The following is a 23,248-nucleotide window of genomic DNA, read 5'->3' on the forward strand; positions in this document are numbered from 1 at the left end:
CTTCTGTAAACTAAAGTACAAGGTACCTGTGCTGGCTTATCAGACATAAGCATAGGGTAACCATACTAACATTTAGTATGAATAATAAATTATAAGAAAAAAGTAAAATAATAACAGAAATTAAATTATCTTCACCGTCATCATTATCTTCATCTTCATTGTCATCATTAACATCATCATCATCATCATCTTCGTCGTCATCATTATTTTCATCTTCATTGTCTTCATTAACATCATCAACTTCACTATCTTCGTCGTCATCATTATCGTCATCTTCTTTGTCATCATTATGAAATCATCATCGATATGAAATCTGATTTTTTTTGGATATGGTCATAAAAAGAGGTAATCGAATATTATAAATAAAGGGCAGCATTGCTTGGCCCTGCGTGCAGCTTTTCCAGCTTTTGACTAATTTTTGTCTTTTGAAAAACAACAAAAATGACTTGTCTGTGTTTTTTTTAAATTCATACTAACCCGCCACTTGTGACGTGAATTTGACTTACATCTTTGGTGACGCCGGTCCTACGCACCGGGTTTTTCAACCTAAGATTTTACTAATAACCAGTATTCCATGTTACTTTTACTTGTTCAAACATTAAAAAGATATATATTTTTTTTAATGCTTATTTTAAAATAACAAAACTTTTAACAATCATAATTTTATATAGCTAAATCAGCTCTTTGTCATTCTTATGACACTAGGAACTACAAGGAACAAACAAGAAAGGTTATCCTTCCATGCAAAAAAACAAAAAAAATACTCCTCGAAAATTATTCTTCTTCAAGAGCCAAGCAGCTAGTGCATGTTGGCACTACATGCTCTAGATACAAATATTTCTTGCAATGGTAGCAAGTATATCTTGTCTTTCGTTTTAATAATAATCATATTATCAAAATAAAACCAAAATAAATACATAAAATGATAAAAAGTCAAAATTAAACCATGACTATTTGACTTAGTCTGTTACCCCGGTCCCATGCACCGTGTTGGCACCAAAATTCCAAGACGTGAGTCCGCGTCGCTGACGCGCAATTAGGAAAGTACACGAAATCACAACTCAATTCGATGGCGGGTAAAAAATTTATTTGACTCTCTCGAATCACCCGGTCTTACAGATGTTTACGTCACCAATGGCGGCGAGTTAAAGTAACAAAACAGTACGGTGGTTACAGTAATGAAATATTATTTCAATGTATATAACTATGATATCTTTCCTTGTAATGTCTTATTTGTGGTAGGTACATTAAATAATTACCGGGTTAATGTAAATTTATTTGTAGTTGAAAACAAATAAATTATTTTTTTGTGAATATTGAGTTAACGTGTGTGTTCAGACTTTAGCCAAGAATCAAACCAACATGCCACATGTATCTGTATTGAGTAATTGAAATATCCGACAGATGTCTCCCCTAAATAATTGGGCAATAATTGTGATTATATATACACCAATACATTCAAATGAATTAGTTTATAAATAGGTTTGCAAGCCCATTCTCTTCCTCTTCTCTCTCTAAATAACGGATCAATAACAACCATGAAATAATTAAGGAATTCGAGGGTCGTTGTTTTTTGTTACCAGTGATGTGTGTTTTTAAAGAATAAAACTTATCAATTATATTTCTTGGTATCATTAATTTAACGAGGCCATTACTGTAACATATGGTCCAATCGAGCCGCATCGTGCACCAGAACGAGCCGAAATATGAACCAGCAAAAAATCAAGAAGATGCAGATCATCATCAGATAAGTATCCCAACGCCATCCTAGACAAAACTGTGACCGAATCCCGAATCCTTCCTATTTCAAATTATCCCAAATGAAATATTTAAATATGCAACAAAGATTATTGTTGTTTTTGATTTTTCAGTTGCATAAAATTTTAATAGCTACCTACATTGCAAATTGATACGATTATTGTTAAATGAGCATCTCAATTGTAAGAGTTTTGTCATTGGATTTATTTAATTAAAAATAATTCACGCGAATATTCAAAATTACCGGGTAAAATCTCGCTACAAAATAATTTCAGCGAATTTCTGATTTAAAAAGTTGTCAGTGGTGAGTGGTTCAGTGGTTGTTCTGATTTAAAAGGTTGTCAGCCCTGGCACTAACAAGCATTTTTGCTAACAACGCCGTGTTTTCATTCGTAAACTGTCAGTTGTTTGAGGTTAAAAGTTAAATTGTTTATTATTTGCCATTAAAGATGGAAAAGTTAAAGCAGTTAATCAACAAGCGTGGAGTTTTGAAAGCGAAATTGACAAGGTTTAATGACATTTTAAAGACACTCGATAAAACGGAACTAGAATTACGTTATCAAAAGGTCGAAAAATTGTTAGATGACTTTGAAAAAATTCAATCTCAAATCGAAGAACTTTCGGATGACGAGGCAGAACACGTAAGTCAACGTGAATCCTTTGAAAATCAATATTTCTCTGTACTTGCATTAGCAAAAGGTTTATTGAATTCAGTAAATCATGAAAAATGTGAAATTAAATTACCAACTTTGAAACTTATTGAATTTCATGGTGAAATTACTGAGTATGCTAAATTCGCTGAGACTTTTAAAGCATTGGTTCATCAAAATAATATGTTAAACAATTCTCAAAAATTCTTTTATTTACAATCGTGCCTTAAAAAAGACGCAGCTAAATTGATTGCCTCCTTGACCATATCGCACGACAATTACGAATCTGCGTGGCAGATACTGCAGGAACGTTACGCGAATAAAAAAATAATAGTTCATAGGCATGTTGCATCTTTATTTCAGTTAAAAGATATGAAACAAGAATGTCCAGTCGCGTTAAGGCATATTATTGATCAGGCTAATATAAATTTAGAAGCGTTAAAAAATCTAGGATTACATGTTGATTCCTGGGACGCGATTATGATATATTTAATATCTAATAAATTGGATGGATCAACTCGTAGATTTTGGGAAGAGCAGCCAATAGATGGTGCACTCCCAACGTTGAAAGAATTTATTACATGTCTAACCAAACGTGTTGAGGTACTGGAGTTCACAAATTTGCAAGAAAAAAGGCCTACCCACAAGAATGTTACAACACGTGATGATCGCAAGAAAGATTTGTCTGTCTCATTGATAGCAACCAAACACGGATGCATCCTATGTAAAGAAAATCATCCAGTGTATTATTGTAAAAAATTTCTCAAATTAAATATCCAAGGAAGATTAGAATTTTTAAAAAAGGCCCGAGCCTGTTTCAAATGTTTGAGGGTAGGACATTTTACACAAGATTGCAAAAATAAATTCAAATGTAAAATCTGTGCAAGTGATCAACATAATACTTTGATACATGTTAATGAATTAAATAGTGAAAACACAAATGAAGAGGCACACAGCTCGACATCAGTGGCAAATCATACGGTGTTAAATAAAAATGAAAAGATAATTTTATTATCTACAGCGATCGTGAATATCGTAGGTAGCGACAACCGTTTACACAAAGCGAGGGTATTATTGGATTCAGGCGCCCAATCGAATTTCATAAGAGAGAGTTTTGCAAAAAAATTAAAATTAAAAACAGAAAAAATAAATATGCCGGTGTCTGGAATACAAAATCGCATCACACATATCAATCGAAGAGTTACAATTGACATGTTAGCAGTGAATAGTGATTATAATAAGAAAATTTCTTGTTTAGTATTGCAGGCTATAACAACCGACCTACCCCAAATGACCTTCAGGAAACAAGAGTTGAAGATCCCATCTGGCTTGCAACTAGCGGATAAGGATTTCAATGTCACGTCTCCAATTGACATCCTGTTGGGTGCGGAAGTTTTTTGGGAAATAATGAATAATGATCGAATACGCTTAACGGAGGGCGGGCCAACTATTCAAAGGACTGAACTCGGTTGGATTGTTTCCGGAGCGATCGACATCATCACTAAAACAAGGCCAGTATCAATTAATTGTAATCTAGCCATTAATAAAATAGGTAACCAGATGGAAAGATTCTGGAAACTAGAAGAGGTGGATGCCATGAAACCTCAGAATTTTGAAGAAAAGGCTTGCGAAGTCAACTTTACAGAGTGTCATAGTAGAGACACGGAGGGCAGATTTACGGTAGCCTTACCAACCCGCCCTTGTATAGACCAACTAGGGAGTTCTTTGTCAATGGCTGAAAAAAGGTTTCATACATTGGAAAGAAAATTTTCCACCAATAAAGAATTGAAATGTCAATATAGCATGTTTATGAGAGAATATTTACAATTGGGTCATATGGAAGAGTGCCAAAAATCCGAATGCGATGCGAGATCATATTTTTTACCACATCATGCGGTGATGAAGGAGTCAAGCACCACTACTAAAGTTCGCGTGGTGTTCGATGGATCGGCAAAAACATCTTCTGGTATTTCCCTTAATGATGCTCTGATGGTCGGACCTAACATACAAAAGGATTTAAATATGCAAATTTTACATTTCAGAAAACATCCTGTAGTCATAACTGCGGACATAGAGAAAATGTACCGTCAGATAAACGTGCAGGAAAGCGACCGCAATCTACAGAAAATTGTTTGGCGCTTTTCACAGGATGAGGATTTGAAGCATTACAAACTAAGGACAGTGACTTATGGATTAGGACCGTCATCTTTCCTGGCGACAAGATGCCTGAAGCAAATAGGTATTGAAAATAGACTTTCATTTCCTATAGCAAGCAATGTCATTGAAAATGACTTTTACATGGACGACCTATTAACGGGAGGAAATGACGTTGAATCGTGCCACCTTCTAAAACAACAGATAATCAGTTTACTAAAATCTGCAGGGATGAATCTAAGAAAATGGAGATCGAACGTGGCAGAATTATCTTCCGAACCAGGTCAGGATATGCAAGGATTGATATCTAAAGAACCCCAAGAAGAAAAAATACTAGGATTAATCTGGAACAGTGAGTTTGATTACTTTTCATATGTAGTGAAAAAACCAGTATGTACCGTACAAAGCAAACGGCGGATATTGTCAAGTATCGCCTCAACGTTCGATCCTTTAGGACTGCTAGGACCAGTAACGGTTGTAGCAAAACTAATTATGCAGAGATTATGGATATCTAAGACTTCCTGGGACGAAGAAATACCCGAGGGAATATTAAAAGATTGGGAAAATTACATGAAAAATTTATCTCAAATAAACCTGTTGAAAATAAAGAGAAGAATCTTGTGGGGTCAAAACAGCCTACAAATCCATGGTTTTTGCGACGCATCAGAAAAGGCCTACGGAGCCTGTGCGTATCTAGTATCCAGGGACGCCGAGGGTAAGATGCACTCTCAGTTAATATCTTCCAGGTCCAGGATAGCGCCATTAAAAAACATATCCCTGCCAAAATTGGAACTTTGTGGTGCGGTGCTGTTAACGAAATTATTAAAAAACATCAAAGAAGCGCTCAACATGGTTGAGGTGGATACATACTACTGGTGTGACTCTACCATCGTACTATGCTGGATAAGAGGACAGCCAGCTAGATGGAATACCTTTGTGGCCAACAGGGTTGCCGAGATACAAGAGGCCGGCGATCCCGCCCATTGGCGACATGTTTCATCGCAGGAAAACGCCGCTGATATTTTATCAAGAGGAGTTACAGCAAACAAACTATTACAAGCAGATATTTGGTGGAAGGGTCCGGATTGGCTAATAAGAGAGGCCGATCACTGGCCGAAGCCAGAAAATTCCTGTATAAATCCTCCAGAGATAAAAACCAAGGCGGTATGCGTGTCTACTAATGTCACGGAGTGGGACATCTTTTCAAAATTTTCCTCTCTCAACAAGCTAAAGAGAGTAACTGCATATATATTGCGTTTCTTTAATAATTGTAACACAAAAAACTGTAAATTAACCGGGAGGTTAAGCGTGCCGGAGCTGGACAATACATTGCATCGTCTAATAGCAATAATTCAACGCTACCATTTTAAGGATGAGTTCAGGGCTTTGAGTAATAAATGTTCACTGGATAAACGTAGCGTTATTTTGTCGCTTAATCCATTTATAAATAATGGATTAATTTGTGTCGGGGGCAGGCTAACAAAGGCGAAACATTTATCATACCAGCAACGACACCCAATAATTTTACCAAAAAATAATAAGTTAACAGAATTAATTATTCGACATCTTCATTATGTACATTTACATGCAGGGACACAAACTTTGTTATCTCTAGTGAGATTACAGTTCTGGCCGATTGCCGGAAAAACCACTGTTAAGCAAATATTACATAAATGTATAGTATGTTTCAGAAAAAATCCAGTAACCAGTCAAGTTATCATGGGTGACTTGCCGGAAAACAGAATAACACCTAGCAGGCCGTTCGAGGTTACCGGGATTGATTACGCAGGTCCTATCATGATGAAAAGCGGTATCACCAGGAAGGCTCCATTGGTGAAATCTTATTTATGCATTTTTGTTTGTTTCTCAACGAAAGCTGTGCATTTGGAACTGGTGACAGACCTCACCACTGACAACTTTTTAAATTGTTTAAAACGTTTCATTGCGCGGAGGGGCAAACCCTTTAAAATATATTCAGATAATGCGACCAATTTTAAGGGAGCATATAATCAACTGAGAGAATTGTATGATAAGTTAAAGAAATCTGATGACAAGATTCAAAAATATTTAGCTGATTTGTCAATACTGTGGGGATTTATTCCACCACGGTCACCGAATTTCGCTGGACTCTGGGAAGCAGCAGTGAAATCCGCCAAATATCATTTAAAAAGAATAACCGATAATTCAAGTTTAACCTTTGAACAATTATATACTTTATTGTGTCAGGTAGAATGCTGTTTAAATTCACGTCCGCTCACTCCTCTGTCCAACGATCCGACTGACCTGAATCCTTTGACTCCAAATCATTTCCTGATTGGCGGAGGGATAGCTTCTATCTCTGAGAAGGATGTTCGGGAGATACAATATAATCGATTGAATCAATATCAAAAATTAAATGCACTGATTCAAACATTTTGGTGCAGGTGGAAACTGGAATATCTTGCAGAATTACAAAGACGTACCAAATGGAAGGAAGACAAGGGCCTCAGGACTGTTGAAAGGGACGACATGGTCATACTAAAGGAGGACAACCTGCCGCCTAATATGTGGAAACTAGCCAGGATCCTAGCTACTCACCCTGGAGCTGACGGGAAAGTGCGGGTGGTTACCCTCAAAACCGCACAAGGAACATTTAAGAGACCTATCAGCAAAATATGTTTATTACCCATGGAAAGGGATTCAAGCATTGCTACAGGGACGCCCGATGTACCCCCCGGACTGAATAAATAAGCTCCTGCAGTCATAAACAAGAGAAAAATCAACAACCTACCTGAAGGATGACCTTGGACCAGCAAATTTTTGCTAGCAGTCATAAAAAGGAGAAGAATTAACAACCTACCTGAAGGATGACCTTGGACCATCAAATTTTTTGCTAGCAGTCATAAGAAGGAGAAAAATTAGCAATCTACCTGAAGGATGACCTAGGAACATCGAATTAACTTGTTCATATTATGATTCTCTTATTTTAGAACTTTTTTGTTCATATTCATCTCATGATTGTTTTTCAAATTAATTTGTCCATATTTATATTATGTTTATTTTTCAAATTATTTTTGCTTATATTATGGTTATTTTTTAAAAATTATTTTTTGTTTATGTGTAAAAAAATAAATTCTTCCGTCCCCTGGCAGCATGTTCAGACTTTAGCCAAGAATCAAACCAACATGCCACATGTATCTGTATTGAGTAATTGAAATATCCGACAGATGTCTCCCCTAAATAATTGGGCAATAATTGTGATTATATATACACCAATACATTCAAATGAATTAGTTTATAAATAGGTTTGCAAGCCCATTCTCTTCCTCTTCTCTCTCTAAATAACGGATCAATAACAACCATGAAATAATTAAGGAATTCGAGGGTCGTTGTTTTTTGTTACCAGTGATGTGTGTTTTTAAAGAATAAAACTTATCAATTATATTTCTTGGTATCATTAATTTAACGAGGCCATTACTGTAACAGTGTGTAATGTGTTTTATTATTGAGTTAACTTGTATAATGTATTTTATTATTGAGTTAACGTGTGTAATGTGTTTTATTATTGAGTTAACTTGTGTAATGTGTTTTATTATTGAGTTGACGTGTATAATGTGTTTTCATCAGGAGTTCATGAAAGGTAAGTAATTTCTATTTTTAATTCTTTTTTAAGGTATTTTTTTTATTGTTTCCACGTATAGTACCAGTGTTCCATGATAACTCAACAAAATGACAATTCAACACACCTTTAAAAAGTGTTATAAAATCATTAAATGCGATGTAATCTATTTGACCCAGTTCTTGTTTCATCACTTTTCATGACCTCAATCACTTTTTAAAGGTATGTTGAATAGTCACTATGTCATCAGTACCTACCTTTTAATCCACTGAGCAAGTCATTATTAATAAATTTATATTTCAAAATATTCTGTCAATTGGAATGGTTGCATTTAAAAAATGTAAAAAAAAAACTAGAACTTTTTTTTTATTCATTATTATTGCTCTTTACAGTTATGTAATTATGTGGTTATTTTATTACCGAATCATTATTTTATTTTATTTGATCCGATCGTCTATAGCAAAATTAGATAATGAGGACGACATAAACTTTTCAAAATGTAAAACGTCACACAAGGGTCTCGAATTCGTCGGACAAATGTACAAATCTGTTTCGGGAAAATACTGCCAACGGTGGCACGCTCAAAATCCCATCCATCAAGTTCAAATTGGCATAACCAGTGCGGATTTTCCAGAGCAGAATATTTTGAGTGCCAGTAACTACTGCCGGAATCCGTCACGGTCTGAGAGCGGTCCCTGGTGTTACACCATTGGTGAAAATAAATCAGAGGATTGTAATGTGCCACTTTGTTCCTCAAAGCAATGCAGGATTACTGCTGTCGGTACGGACTATTCGGGGAAAATCCATTCGAGTTTCTCTCTATCTAAGTGTCGACTGTGGCTGAACGACTGGACAGATATCCGGATTAAATTGTCAAGTGGACATTACAAGCCTGCGTCGCAGTTTGACAAAAATAAATTTCCCGAAAATAGCCTCGTTGAAGTTCACCATTTTTGTAGAAATCCTGATGGGGATTTAGGAGGTACCCAAATAATTTTTACACAATATTTTCTTTGTGTTTCAAGGGACTGAAAAAATCTTCTTATGTGGGTTCATTGAGCCATTGTTATGTTAAAATATTTATGGTCCAAAATGAGTTTACATCAGTGATGTTACAATATAGGTATGTAGATGCGCTGTAGAAATCTCTAAGTGCAAGCAAAAAGTATGTCAATTGTAGTACTTTCGATTTTGTAATTTTAGTACTAAACTGTCACGCGCCACACTAGGTCTGACGGCCGGCATAGTCCAGTGGTAACGCATTGGACTGCCATTCCGAAGGTCGCGGGTTCGAACCCGGCGTGCGCAAATAAATTTTATTTGATCGATTTGTGTTATTTCACAATTAATTAATTAAAATAATATATAGTATATTTGCGGCACGTTCCAGAGTGGAAGATACTACCAGTATCGCCCTGGTGTAAGACCACCATTCAGAATTGAAACGTTGCTCCAAATGGCTTTAGCCGTGTTTAGTGACTAGATCTGAATAGCCAGGTACTTCCCCACCTTCCTCTTTCCCTTCCCCACTTACCTTCAGCCTCACAACATCCCCCAATTGGGGATGCCATAGTCTCACTGGCTCCAGACGGGAGCAGTTGGGACTCTTGTGAGGTATTAACTATAAAAAACAAAAAACAAAAAAAAAATGTGCTAACTCTAAGTAAATTGTCTTAAAAAAGTGCCATAATGCCTGTTTAATTTTGTAAATGATAAGTTCTTAATAATTCTGGATACAGTCGCCATCTATGGATTGTTTGAATAATTGATTATTAGAAATGGTGTGAATCTGCACTAACGTTCTAGAGCTTTAACCCTGTCGATAAACAGTTGCTTCTTTTTTTTATTATTGTGTATTTCCGAATCTGTCAATGGTTTAGTATTTTAACCTATAAAGGGACTGTTACCAGTCAAAAAGTGTTCTTTCCTTCAGAAATTTCTTCCATTCAGAAATAATTACAGTAAACAGTGTTTATTTGTACAAGGGTCGGGCCCGTTATCAATAAATTGTTATTGTCAACGTTGATATTATAAAGAGCATGTTTTGTGATTCAAAATAAAAAAGTTAAAATACGCTCCAAGTGTTTCCAGTAAAGTCCATAACCCAGAAAAATATACAATGCCCTCATGTGTAATGAGAAATGTTTTAATTACTTTGCAAAACACTAGTAAAAGCTTAAGAAATAACATTTCGTTTTGTAAATACACGCAGTAACAATGAGTATCAAAAATAGCCGCCATTTGCAAACTGTCATTGCTCTACTAAGGCACGGCTGTGACTTGATCACTTGACACCTCAAAATCCGACAGGCGCCCTAGCACGTTCTCTGGTCGGCCTCGAGTTAGTATTCGATGCAACCTTTGAATTCGAAAACACCGCCCGGTCTGTTTCGTTCATATATATATATATTTTTTACTGTCTCTCTTTGTCGTACATGACCAATGTTTGAATTAAGAATTTACTGGAAACATCACAACTGCGTTTCTTACTTGCCACATTTTATCGCAATTTAATGAGACAATAACAAGTCCAGATGTATTGTAATGTCATTGGTTTACATGAATTATTTAGCCTTTATTCAGTACTGCAATCATCACCAATGCATACCCATTGGGACATATAAAAAAATGGGGTGGGGGAAAAAGGGGATGGGAAGTGGGAGGTCGGGGAGTATCTGGCTCTTCAAATCTGGCACTTAATCCAATCTCAATCTGGAAACTTGATTGTATTCAATATCCGCAGGCCCTTGGTGTTATGTGGATTCCGAAGTTGACAAGGTGTACGCCAAAGAATTTTGTGACATTCCCTTGTGTGATCGCTTGAAACGTACGACTCTTACAATCGAGCGTGAATACGGCCATTACGTGTCGCTGAGTGACAGCACGTCAAGTTTGATTTTTGGAATGAAGTTGTGGGATCCGGACTCTGCATTGTTTGCCTATGGAAAGGTGACGCTATCGGTCATCGCAATTCCCGGGACTAAGGAAGATGTGGTGCGGTGGGGAATGGCTGTGGAAATAATCATTTCTGCTGCTGGTATGGATAAGAAATCAATTAATATAACGTAGACTCTAGATTTTCCAGGATAGATAGAAACAAATAAAAATATCCAGGGTGTCCTGGGGAAAAGTGCACAAACTTCGGGAGGTGATTCTACAGAAGTAAAAAAGAAAAATAACTTTTTTAGAAATTCCCTTTTTTTCTCATACAAAAATATTTTTTCTATAGAAGAATATTATTTTTTTCATACAAACAACTTTGGATCTGAAAACTACCTTAAAATGTTGAAATTTAGAAAAAAGTTATTTATCTTTTATACGTTTGTGCAGTTTACGCGGACATTAAAAAAAAATGCATTAACTCCACACAGTACGCCGTGTTTCCTGTGTGGAGCATTATATATATATTTTATGGATTCTAGCTTTTAATCCAGAGCTTTCCAAATGTTTCTTTTCGTGACACAGTTATTTTTATAATTCTGCTTCGTGGCCCTCAATTTTTATTTATTGCATTTAAACAGATTTGATTGTCACTTTAGTTTTCTTACATAATATTTAGAAAACATTTATTTACTCTACAGCGGTGCGCGTCTTATTTAGTTAAATTACATGTCTTAGTTATGTTCTTACTATGTTCTTTAGTTGAATTACAATTTTTCTTACACATCTTGATTAGTTGAATTACATATTTACTGAATAGTCTAAATTCAACCATATTTGGTTGTATTTTAACCTTTTGAACGCGTTAATTTGCTCCGTTTTATCTATACCCGTACGCGGTACATGTTTTCAAATACAATGCAATGCAATTAAATGTCAAATTATAGCATTCTTGCATGATTTATTGGACTATATAGACAGAATAGATTAAAAATCCTCATGTGTCAACACTCTTAGATGTTTATAAAAACAAAAACATAAAATTTCATACAAAGACGTACCGTATCTTTTGAATGTGGTCCCGCCATTCACTCGGCGTGTGTGTACTTAGACCACTGCGTTGATACACACAAGTGGGACACCATGATCACTTATCATTTTTAGTTATGAAAAGTTATGAATGACATACTAGTACTAACGCCATCCGTTGACAAAAATGTAAACTAAAGGACTAAAAGGCGCGAAGAGGCGCACTTGATTATCGATCTTTTTTTATGAAATACAATTTTATTTTTGAAAAATTCTTGTAGATGTCAGCATCGTGATAGTTCTACGAATGTCCAAGTGAGCAAGAAATACATTTATGACGAAAGAGCGCTGGAATATCGGCCATTAAAGTTTCCGTATCAACTGTTGACACAGCCGCATGTGAGTATGGACTTTTTGCCGTAACAACAGTTGATACGGCCGCGTGCAAAGAGTTAAAGAAACCAAATGATAACAGTACTTGGACATGTCATCCCAATGTCTTCTTTAAATGCAATTTTAACAATAGATTGACGAAAGACCTAAAATTTTAAAAAGATATTTCTTTCTAGGTACTGGAATGAATATTGGCACTGAAAAAGTAGTACTGTATCCTCATCCCATCCTACTTAACAGTACAACTTATAGATATTTTAAATTGGATTGGACGGACGATTCTATTATCTTGAGTACATATATACATAATTCATATTATAGGCATCATGAAAAAAATTAGTAATAAAATGTAATAGAGAAATAGTCTCAGTTTGGACAAGAGGTAACGTTGCGTAACTTGAAACACGACCACCATGACCGGTGGAAGGGATAAATACAGTTGGTTCCTAAATATTTTTTCTCTTTCATCGTTTGAATGCTATTAAAATTGTTTCAATAATTAATATAATATTTATTTGAAGATCTTTAATAACGTATTCTTAATTGCTAATCAGATTTTCTTGTCGCAGGCTTACCATATGAAAATAACAAAGTTTTGTACGCGGGCAGCTTTACAAAGAGCCAGCCTCTATTCCACGAAAACAAATTGGCATTTTATTCACTGCACGGCTCAAACATACTGTGGAAATTTCCTGAATCACAAGATCTGTGCGAAGTACACACAACAACAGACACGGAATTCTCTATGAAATGGTTTTTTGCTAAAAAATCTTATAATGGCGAACTGGAAATTTACGCGCGGAGTTACCATTCTATTCAAATCGAACTGCTGACTACGCCTATTTCGTACAAATTTAGAATCCTAATCAAGATCGGCATCAAAGACAGAGAAACACTTTTGATCTTGGAAGATTATAATAAAGAGACCATCGTATTGGGCAGTTCAAACGTATTCAAGAGGTTGGACTACTGGAAATGGAACCAATTTTCATTGTCGATACACGATGACACATTAAACCTGTATTGGATGGGAGATTTAGGTTATTTATTTGTATTTAAATTATTGCTCCCAATCGTATGGAGTCTGTGAGGCTATGGAATCCCCAATTGGGATTTATTGTTAGGATGAAGGGAGTGGGAGGACGGGGGATTAGAGGAGATGCGGAAGTGCTTCTGTTGGAAAGACCTGGCTATTCAGATCTGGTCACCAAACATGACTAAAGTATCTACCACTCTGGTATGTGCTGCAAATCTTCTATCTATATAAGTAAAGTCTTTGTGGTTTTTTACTAATCAGCAGTTTTATTCCTTGATTGATGAAATATTGCACACTTGACCTTCAAATCAAGAGAAAGGTCACTGTCTACATAATATTAAAAAAAAACTATCCCCATCCGCTTTTCCCACCCCTTAAAGCTCAAAATAAGATAAAAATTATTGTCTACATCTGATTTCGAAAGAAATTGCATAAAGCCCAGGCCACATCGGGGATTTCAGCTGGTACATTAAATATTATTTTTAATTAATTAATTGTGAAGCACACATTAATTCAATAAAATTTAAATGCGTACGCCTGTATTTAAACTCGCAACCTCCGGATTCGTACTTGAGAGATGAAATCAGCGAATTCCATTTTTTATTTGTTTATTTATTTGAACATCGCACAAGAGTCCCAACTGCTCCCAACCGTCTGGAGCCAGTGAGACTATGGTATCCCCAATTGGGGTATGTTTTGAGGTTGAAGGTAGTGGGAGGGGAAGAGGAAGGTGAGAAAGTACCTGGAGATTCAGATCTGGTCACTGTGTCTTTAAACCATAATCTATGCATCAATTAACACAAGTAACTTATCACTTGACCACTCCATTTCTCAAAATGTGTTTATTTTTTATGTAAACATAAAGTATAAACAAGCGACTGCACAGTGCGCACGTGCATGAGTTAACGCAAGCGATTTTTCCCTCGCAATCACTTTTGCGCACGCCGTTCACACTGGCATCTGTTAATTTACTGACAACAGGAAAGAAGGCGAACAAATTTGTGCGTCTAGACTATCCATTCGCTAGTCTATGTTCGCCTTCGTTCTTCAAGTCTGTACCCTGCTTTACGGGCTGTCTATAATCAACTAATACCATCCATCGGATAGTAATGTAAATGTAAAAATGTTTTGAATAATTTGTTATGATGCTTGGCTACAACTTAAATATTTTTTAGGTTATGTGAACATGTTATCTTCGCAGTATGATTTCTTCCGAAGTATAAATTGGTACTCTATTGGTTCTGATAAGACAGTTTCTCATTGGAGTTTGAATTGTATACCCCCTACAATCCCAGTAGTTGAGCCACCCAATTGTGGGGCGCATGGTATAGAATATCTTGGAAACGAATGGATTTCTGAAGGAGGTATCAACTTCACATATTTTTATTTGTATCGTAAATAATTAAGTGTTACGAGACAAAAGGGACGTGCTTGACTTAGTTTAACCAGTGATTCCTGATGTTTAGGACACAGATATACGGGTATTGAGAGACGTACTCGACTAGTGGTTCCTGAAATTATTTCGAGGAAAAAAATTTCAATGAAATTTTGGCCTCTAATAATGTTTTTTCTATTTTTTTTTCTTCATAAACAAAAAATCCTTTGACATTTCATCATTGGTCACTCAGCCAAGTAATCGCCTTACCTATCAGCCCGACCCTAACTGTCCAATGCCTACTGATTTATGTTTTAAGTGAGAAAAAAAAAACACAAAAAAATGTCACTATAGACCAAAATTTCATTTACATTTTTACTCTAAAAAATGTCAGAAACCACTGACTAAAGTAAGTCCAGTGCGTACCTTAACCCCTAGGAGGAATTTTCAATAAATAAAAATACATTTTTGTTAAAGCTAACTGTAGACTGTAGACAATACCATACTTATATAAAGTGACATTTTGATTTTTGTGTTTAATTTTAGTAAAATCCAAAGTCAAAATGAATGTGTAAAGTCTACTCTACAATTGCAGAGTAGACCGTATACATTGCGTGGACACAATTCTTCAACACTGCAATTGCAGGGCTCCAGCCCCTGGGGGTTTACACCCTGTATATACACCCTGTATATACAGGGTGTATATACAGGGTGTATCGGCATGTACCCGACAAATTTTAACTAGCGATTTCTGAGCATATATGTAGTAAAAAATGTTATTGCCACTTTGCTGTTCGGTAACGTTTTTTTTAATAAAAATGTTTACTATTCATATTTTCACCACATGTCACCACTGTTTTATCCTTTGTCAAAGTTTGAAAACCCACCTGGCAATATTTTATTCGAGTTTCGTCGAATAATGTACGTACGTACCTACATTGGCGCGCTTTTACAATCACAACGAAATGGCACGGCACCATTCGTCTCATTTTTAACTATTATTATTTAGTGTGTACGAAAGAGCCAAGACGCTTTTCGACATACTTGCTAATAACAGCTGTTGAACACGAGAAACAATGCCAATGAGAAGTGACGGAGTGTGGAATTTTTTAATTTTTTTGTTTTTAATTGAAAAAAAAAAATGTTACCGGACAGCAAAGTGCCCATAACATTTTTTACTCCAAATGTGCTAAGGAATATCTGGTTGAAGTTTGTTGGGTCCATACCGACACACCCTGTATATATATATATATACGACCTAAACACTGAAGAAATAAATTGTATGAGCCCGACGTTAAATTATATCGTATTTGAAATTGATTAAACTTTTTCAAATATAAAAATTCTTTCTTTATTTATAATGTTTGGCTGATTTATATAGCGCCGTTTTCGTGAAAAATTACCACAGGGACACTGTGAACAGATAAATAATTTCATTGGCTGTCTGGGGCGGTTCCATGATAACTCAACACAGTGATAATTCAACACACTTTTAAAAAGTGATATAAAGTCATAAAAAACGATGAAAAATATATATTTTTTAACCTAACCTAACCTACTTAACCCAGTTAATAAAGTTTTTGTTTCATCACTTTCCATGACTTTATATAACTTTTTAAAGATGTGATGAATTATCATTGTGATGATTTATCCGGTCACTGTCTGGGGCCGAGGAGTCGAAAGGTCCCTAAACAGATAATCCCTAGAAGTGTGATTGCACTGATTTGAAAGGCCATTGGAATTGATTATCTTTTCAAGAAAGAAAATCGGTTTTTGAAAATGTTTCACTGATAAATAGATCAAATTGAACTTATTCTGGGCACACACACACACACACACGACTCGCTTCTTTCGGTTTATTTCTTCAGTGACTACTTGATATTATTCCATTATAAATTACAGTTCATGTTTTAGTCCAAAGCAAAACCAAGTTTGTATAAATTCGGGTTAAAATTTTGACGTAATTGACTGAGCGTAGCGAAATCTTAGTGTAATTCGACCGTTTTGCATCTGTCTATGTCTGTCTGTAAACTTGTTTGTACATTCCTTTTCGTCTTCAAGATGTGGCCGTTTTAATAGTCGAGTAAAGATGCCTGTTTCAAATGTGAAACCATCATTTAAGAAGTATGTTTACTAGAGATGGGTAGGCCGATAGATATATTGAAAGAAGGGTAAATGGAGGTAACTCCATTAAAGTTCCGGCCAGAAGAATGGAGGACTGAGCGAGGTTGTCGCTAACGAAAAAATTTCCAAAGAAGCGAAGCAAGCAGTCCACAATGGGGAGCTGGTACCTACCCTTGTGTATGAAAGTGAGGCGTGGAACTAGCAGAGGAAGGATGAAAGTAGACTGAATGCTGTGGAAATGAGATTCCTAAGGCATATGTGTGGTAAAACCATGTATGATAGTGTTAGAAATGTTGAGATCCACAAAGAATGTAAGGCTGTCGTAAGCGTAATGAGTAAGATTAAGAAAGGGACAATCAGATGGTTTGGGCATGTAGAGCGGAATAATGAAGAAAGGAGTGTAGGAGAATATATGACGCAAATGTGAATAGTAGAAGAAGTCGCCGACGCCCGAGGAAGACATGGCACGATCAAATGAACCAGATACTTGAGTCGGGCCACGTCAAGAGTCAGAATAATAGAACAGTATGTATAAGACGGTGTATGAATGTGAATGAGGCAAGGAGTGTGTGCCAAGACCGAGTTGTTTGGCGGTCCGTCCTCTCTGCCTACTCCTGCGTGAAACGGCGTGATAGTTAGTTAGTTAGAAAATCTTGTTGATGTACACTGTGACAAATTTTTCTATATTTAAAATTTACGCACTTGTTCAACTACCTACCTTCAAATCTTTTGATTTAAAAGGAAATTTTTGTTTTGATTTATCAAATTAAAGAAAATTAGAAACACGCCTTCTTGGATGCGAGATATACTGTTAACAGGACTACTAGTTGATTATATTGAGTTTGGAAAAAATAATTTGATCTCTCTATCTATCCAGTGAATTTCGTAAATTCCAGGTTACCCTTGCCTGCCCTGGGTTGACTCGAAAAATATTCCCGATTCGGCCACGCAAGGTAAAGATCAGAACACTCTAGCTGCCTCGAGCAACTATTGCCGGGACTACTTGAAGGGCGTAAGGGGCCCGGGCTGCGTGGCCATGACTCCTTCGGGGTACCATGAGTCCAAGTGCCGCGTGAGGAGCTGCTCCAACGTCGCCTGTGCCATATCGGGTACCGGAGTTGACTATGTGGGGGACTTAAATGTCACTAGGTATATTAATCAATTAAAGTGTTTTTTTTGTTGACAATATATGACACGAAAGTGAATGCTGGAAGTCGAGGACACCTGAGGAAGAAAAGATAAAGAAATATAGATAGAATAAACAATAAATAAGGGTTGCCGGCACTGAAACTGAACTGGTATATAATTAAGGTCAAATAGTATCAAAATGCACAAAATAAATTACACAATTCAGGCATTCTTGAAAATCCACCCACTCATTCTTCTTAGCAGTAGAAAAGAAGATCTCCAGAGTCTTCCTAAAGCGAAGTGATGGAACACAATTACCCCTTGTTATTTTCTTTACTTTTTACGTTTCTTTTCTAAAAACCTGTTTCACCTCACCAAATATTGATTCTATCGACTTGGGAGTGGTCTCATTCGATTTAGCACAAATGAAAACATAGTAGACGATACCTCACTCTGCTCGAACATGTATTTTTCTAAAATTCTCCCTTCCCCCTAAAGGGGTTGTTCGAGGAACGAACAAGGGTTGAGATAGCCGTATTTTAAAGGGCTATTCCACACAGATAAAGCATGGATGAAGCCTATGGCTTATGACAGGCGAATGCGATAACACAATTTGTAAGGTTAATTCACAGTCAGCTCACCGGGTGGCGAACAAAATCTGCATCTCGAGAATCATCTGGCAGCACTGGAACCGTGATCGTTGTACTGTAGCACTCGTTATGTTGAATTGGATTGCGATAGTTGCGACAAAATACGTTTAAGGGATTATTTCGATAAATAACCGGCGATAGTACACACATTGGTTTTGACACGACAAACGTTTCGATGCGATTGTACGGCTCACGGCACTCCGTGATTATAGTTGACGTGTGTGATTTCAAACTGTACAGTTCAAAATCTGACCATACTATTGGTCAGCACACGGCCTGTCAAAAGCAAATCGGCGTAACGGAACAGGGGTGTTCCACCATTATTTTTTTGTGCGGACTCTGCAGATCTTCATTTTTACTACCTAAGATGTATTTATGACCAAAGTTACATGAATGCACGAATTTCGTCATTTAGCAAACCCTATTTTACCTGTACTGATACTCGAGTCAAGAGTCAGAATATCGAAGAGTGTGTGTGAGGCGATGCATGAACGTGCACAGAGTAAGGAGTATGTGCCAAGATAGGGTTGTGTGGCGCTCCGTCCTCTCTGCCTACCCCTTCGTAGACATGACGCAATGGTTAGGTTAGGACCGGCGCACTGCGTCTCAATTGCGTGTAGCCAGTGCAACTTGGGAATCTCTATTTATTGGGGTATGTCATGCGGCTGAAGGGAGAGGGGAGGGTAAAGGAGATGGGCAGAGGAAGGTTGGGAAGAACCTATTTTCTTAACCGTTCTCTTCCCCATTTCCATCCAGTCATCTGTGTCAATAAAAAAAATATATAGCTCATTTCAAGAAAGCTCTAAATATATAAAATTTTAAATTTCATTGAATTATTCATCTCGGTTATAATTTGTTTTGCCACTATCTTTCCATTAATATAAAAATGTTAATAAACCTTTTTTTTTAGAAAAAATCGCATTTGTATTCCTTGGGAAAATGTTGACGCTGATGAAAAAACCAAATTCGTCTCAAACGCATTTGATTTCGATGAGGGTATTTCAAAAGCAAGGAACCGCTGTAGAAATCCAACATTGAACATTGGAGGTGTGTTGTAATCTCTCAATTGATAATAATATCTTGATTAATTATCTGATTTTATAATTCACTATCCCACAGTAGTTCCTTTATGGTTTATGAAAGAAAGACAAACATAACCTGAATGAATAGCCTGACCTGCTTGTTACTGCTATTAATTTATAAATTAGTTTTTTTCAGTAGAAGGGCAAACAGACCCAGGGCAATTAAAATAATTTTCTTTTAGAAATATTGAATTATAGGTAGATACTGTGTTGCTTGTCTGAATGCTTCCAATTTTGAAAATGAAACTTAAATTCCAACCAAATTTGAGTTCATTGAATCAGATTTTACGCAGGGACAATTCACACAGGAATAACTAAACATCACAGAAACTCCAAATTGGTATAATAGGTAGCTATTTTATCACTTGTCTGAATTCTTCAAACAATCAGTTTCAATTTTGAAAATGGGATTTAAATTCAAATCAAGTTTGAAATGGAGCTAAAGATTTATTTTTATTAGTACCAAATCGAATTTAAACTTCAAAGTCTTTATACATTGTGTAAAAATAAAACACCGTTTAACAGTTGAGGAAGTGATTTTTTATTAGTAAGTATGTACATAAAATTTTGTAAACTCACTAATGTAGTTTTCTAATAATACATTCAAATAGCGGGTCGCACTCCCCTCCCACATGGCTGAATGATGGAAAACTTAGCTTACAGAGGATTAAACCGCAACGCCTGTGCGGTAAATCAACGCATTTGTCCTCTCTGTTATTGACCTTCATTTTTTTTATTCCTAAGGTCCCTACTGCTTTACTGAAGACACAAATGTGTCAGTCGATCTCTGTGACGTCTCCGATTGTAACGACGATAAACATTCCGCCTTAGTTTTCGTCTCTCCGGCTGATGAGAATAATATGTTCTTAATATTTACAGAATGGAAGTTTACCGGTAAAAATATTTTTTGATGATTGTGGTACCTGGTAGTATTCGAATTCCCCGAGTGAGGTTGTACGTGTGTCATCGACGATCGCCCGCTTCCTTCTCACATGTATGAAAACGAAAAATATAGAAGATACTAGAACGATGACGTCAGGTACAACCTCTCTCTGGAACTACTTTACTAGTATTTCCTAGTTGAATCGATGTTAGTTAGTTCTAAGTCTTTATATCACGGGTTCCCAACCTATGGGCTGCAAAATTTTTTCCGGGAGCTGTAAGCTGTTTAATCTGAATAGTAATTCCTCTTTCCTATTCGGGTCGGGGATCCATAGTACGTTCGTCTATGCGTTGTTGCCACATGACCTCACCAATGTCGCCCGAGTATAGTAATCTTCAATTAATTAGGTTGTTTTTATTATCATTTTCATCAAAGTTTGGGAACAATGCTTTACCCACTGAATTTTTTTTTGCAATATTTAACATTTTAGCTTAGCATCCCGATCTCTGTATAAATTACTAGATAAGTCCCAAAGAGGAGGGTAAAGGTGCACCTCAGTAATAACCCTCTCTGTTTCAATATTAATTTTATAAGATTGTGCACACGCGAGCCCATCAATTCATGTAATGAGCTCCGCAACGACTGAACGACCGACACTTTCATACAGATAATAAATGCATCCGACGATAGCCCTCATATGCAACGCATGCATATTGATTCGCTCGTGGCTGAATGTCAGCATTGCAGCTCTTCATTCATTACCGTTCGCGACAGACATGTTTTACACTATTTTCAGCCTAAGTCTGGCGTTCTAAGCACTTTTCCAAGCTACCTCATCTTCAACCTTTCTATAAAGACTAGCAGGTATTCGATACCAAGCACGTCTTGGAATAGTTAACTCTAGAAAAAATTGATTGAAACAATTTAAATTTTTAATCGTTGTATTGTTTTGATTGGCTATTGAATAAAAGCGATCGAAAAATTATTTCCAAAATAGTTTTCTTTGATAGTCAGCATTTCTGATACTAGTACTAGGATAAGTACTTGGATTTGCGAAAGTATTCCTCGGTACGTACATAACTTGCTTTGTTCAAAAATTTATTAGAATGACATAAGTTTGTCTTTATCAAAAGTTAAAAAAGTTAATTTTGAAGGTGGTTAATGAAATACAACTTAAACCACCACATTAAATAAGTTTAATAATTCTTATACTATATTTCTCTGAATCTAACTAGTCTGGGGAAACTATTTCTGGTAGATTATATACTATTTGTATTCATAATACATATAGGGTTTTCCAATAAGAGGTGTTATTTTGAATAGCCCGCTATTCCGGTAGATGTTACTTTTGAAGCTGTCATTTTTTGACATTTGACAAGTAGAAACTACACCATTAATAAAAATGGAACGATACACGCTTCAACAACGCATTGAAATTATTAAAATTCACTTGAGTGAATCAAATGCAAATCATCTTGAGTGATGATGGCCCATTTCCACCTCGGTGGCTTCGTCAACAAGCAAAATTGTCGCATCTGGGGCTCTGAAAACCCAAGAGTTATTGTTGAAAAGCCTCTCTATCCTCAATGTGTGACTGTTTGGTGCGGTTTATGGTCCGACGGAGTCATTGGACCTTACTTTTTCGAAAATGAGGCTGCAGCAACAGTTACGATTGGATTGCGCTATCGAGAGATCATTAATGATTTTTCATGGCCGGAATTGGATGGTATTGATCTGGACAACGTTTACTTTCAACAAGACGGCGCGGGCGCTACGTGCCACACAAGCAACGAAACCATTGATCTTTTACGGGAAAAGTTTCTTTAAATATCAAAATAACACCTCTTATTGGAAAACCCTGTATATAAATACATAATCTGGTAAGACATCATTATGTCTAAAAAAAGTAAGTTATGACGAATATGAATATAATAATAATACTCCTGGTGCACGGTGATAATTTAGTGTTAGCGATTAAAAATGCTTTTTCCAAATGTAAAAAGGTTGGGAACCTGTTTGTTAAGTTATTGATATTCTCATTTTGAAATTTGTTTATAAATATTTTACTGAATACCCTGTATAATCTTTACCGTTTCAGTTCTAAAAGTATCACTCAAAGTTTGGGATACGGAGAGGCAAGAAGGATTAACTATTAAAATTTTCCCCAAGTCTCGCAAAGAGCATATTTCTTTTGAAATCACCAAAAATGGACAGAAGATTATTTTGTCTCACGTAGACCGGTACAACTATACGACTTATTTGAAACAGGAAATCTGCCCAGAGTTAATACCTATCGGGAAATGGGGGAAGTACTGGTTTCGTTTTGCTAGAGGAAGCATTTTATTTGGTTATAAAGACGTCAAAAGGGAGGCCTTCAAGTGGATAGACAAAAAAGATAAACACACGTTTGAGCCTCTTTACGTTACATTCCTACCCGTGGAGCACCATCCCATCGGTATAATCTTCCCCAATAAGGAATGCCTTATAGAAAAGACCACTTCAAATAAG

The 23,248-nt window shown here is 36.3% G+C and overlaps 2 protein-coding genes across 4 annotated transcripts in view; both read left to right on the forward strand.

Annotated features, from left to right (window-relative positions):
- Window positions 1–23,248, forward strand: part of hop (tyrosine-protein kinase hopscotch) — a 69,528-nt gene that overhangs the window by 19,513 nt on the left and 26,767 nt on the right. The window lies entirely within an intron of this gene.
- Window positions 1,340–7,575, forward strand: LOC149418714 (uncharacterized). 3 transcript variants are annotated; one of them, XR_016303011.1, is made up of 3 exons: window positions 1,340–2,399; window positions 6,244–6,395; window positions 6,986–7,575. XR_016303011.1 is itself a non-coding variant. In XM_089638936.1 (2 exons), exons 1-2 carry the CDS (start codon window positions 2,341–2,343, stop codon window positions 7,290–7,292), a joined length of 366 nt encoding a protein of 121 aa, XP_089495062.1. In that variant the 5' UTR covers window positions 1,340–2,340; the 3' UTR covers window positions 7,293–7,573. The 3 variants fall into 3 exon arrangements, 1 of the variants encoding a protein (XP_089495062.1); XR_016303010.1 differs by lacking the exons at window positions 6,244–6,395; window positions 6,986–7,575 and adding an exon at window positions 3,667–6,220; XM_089638936.1 differs by lacking the exon at window positions 6,244–6,395 and having other exon boundaries at window positions 6,986–7,573.

The sequence above is a fragment of the Hesperophylax consimilis genome, chromosome 13 (genome assembly GCF_061612785.1).
Source record: "Hesperophylax consimilis isolate HC1 chromosome 13, BYU_Hcon_1.0, whole genome shotgun sequence".
Lineage (NCBI taxonomy): Eukaryota > Metazoa > Arthropoda > Insecta > Trichoptera > Limnephilidae > Hesperophylax > Hesperophylax consimilis.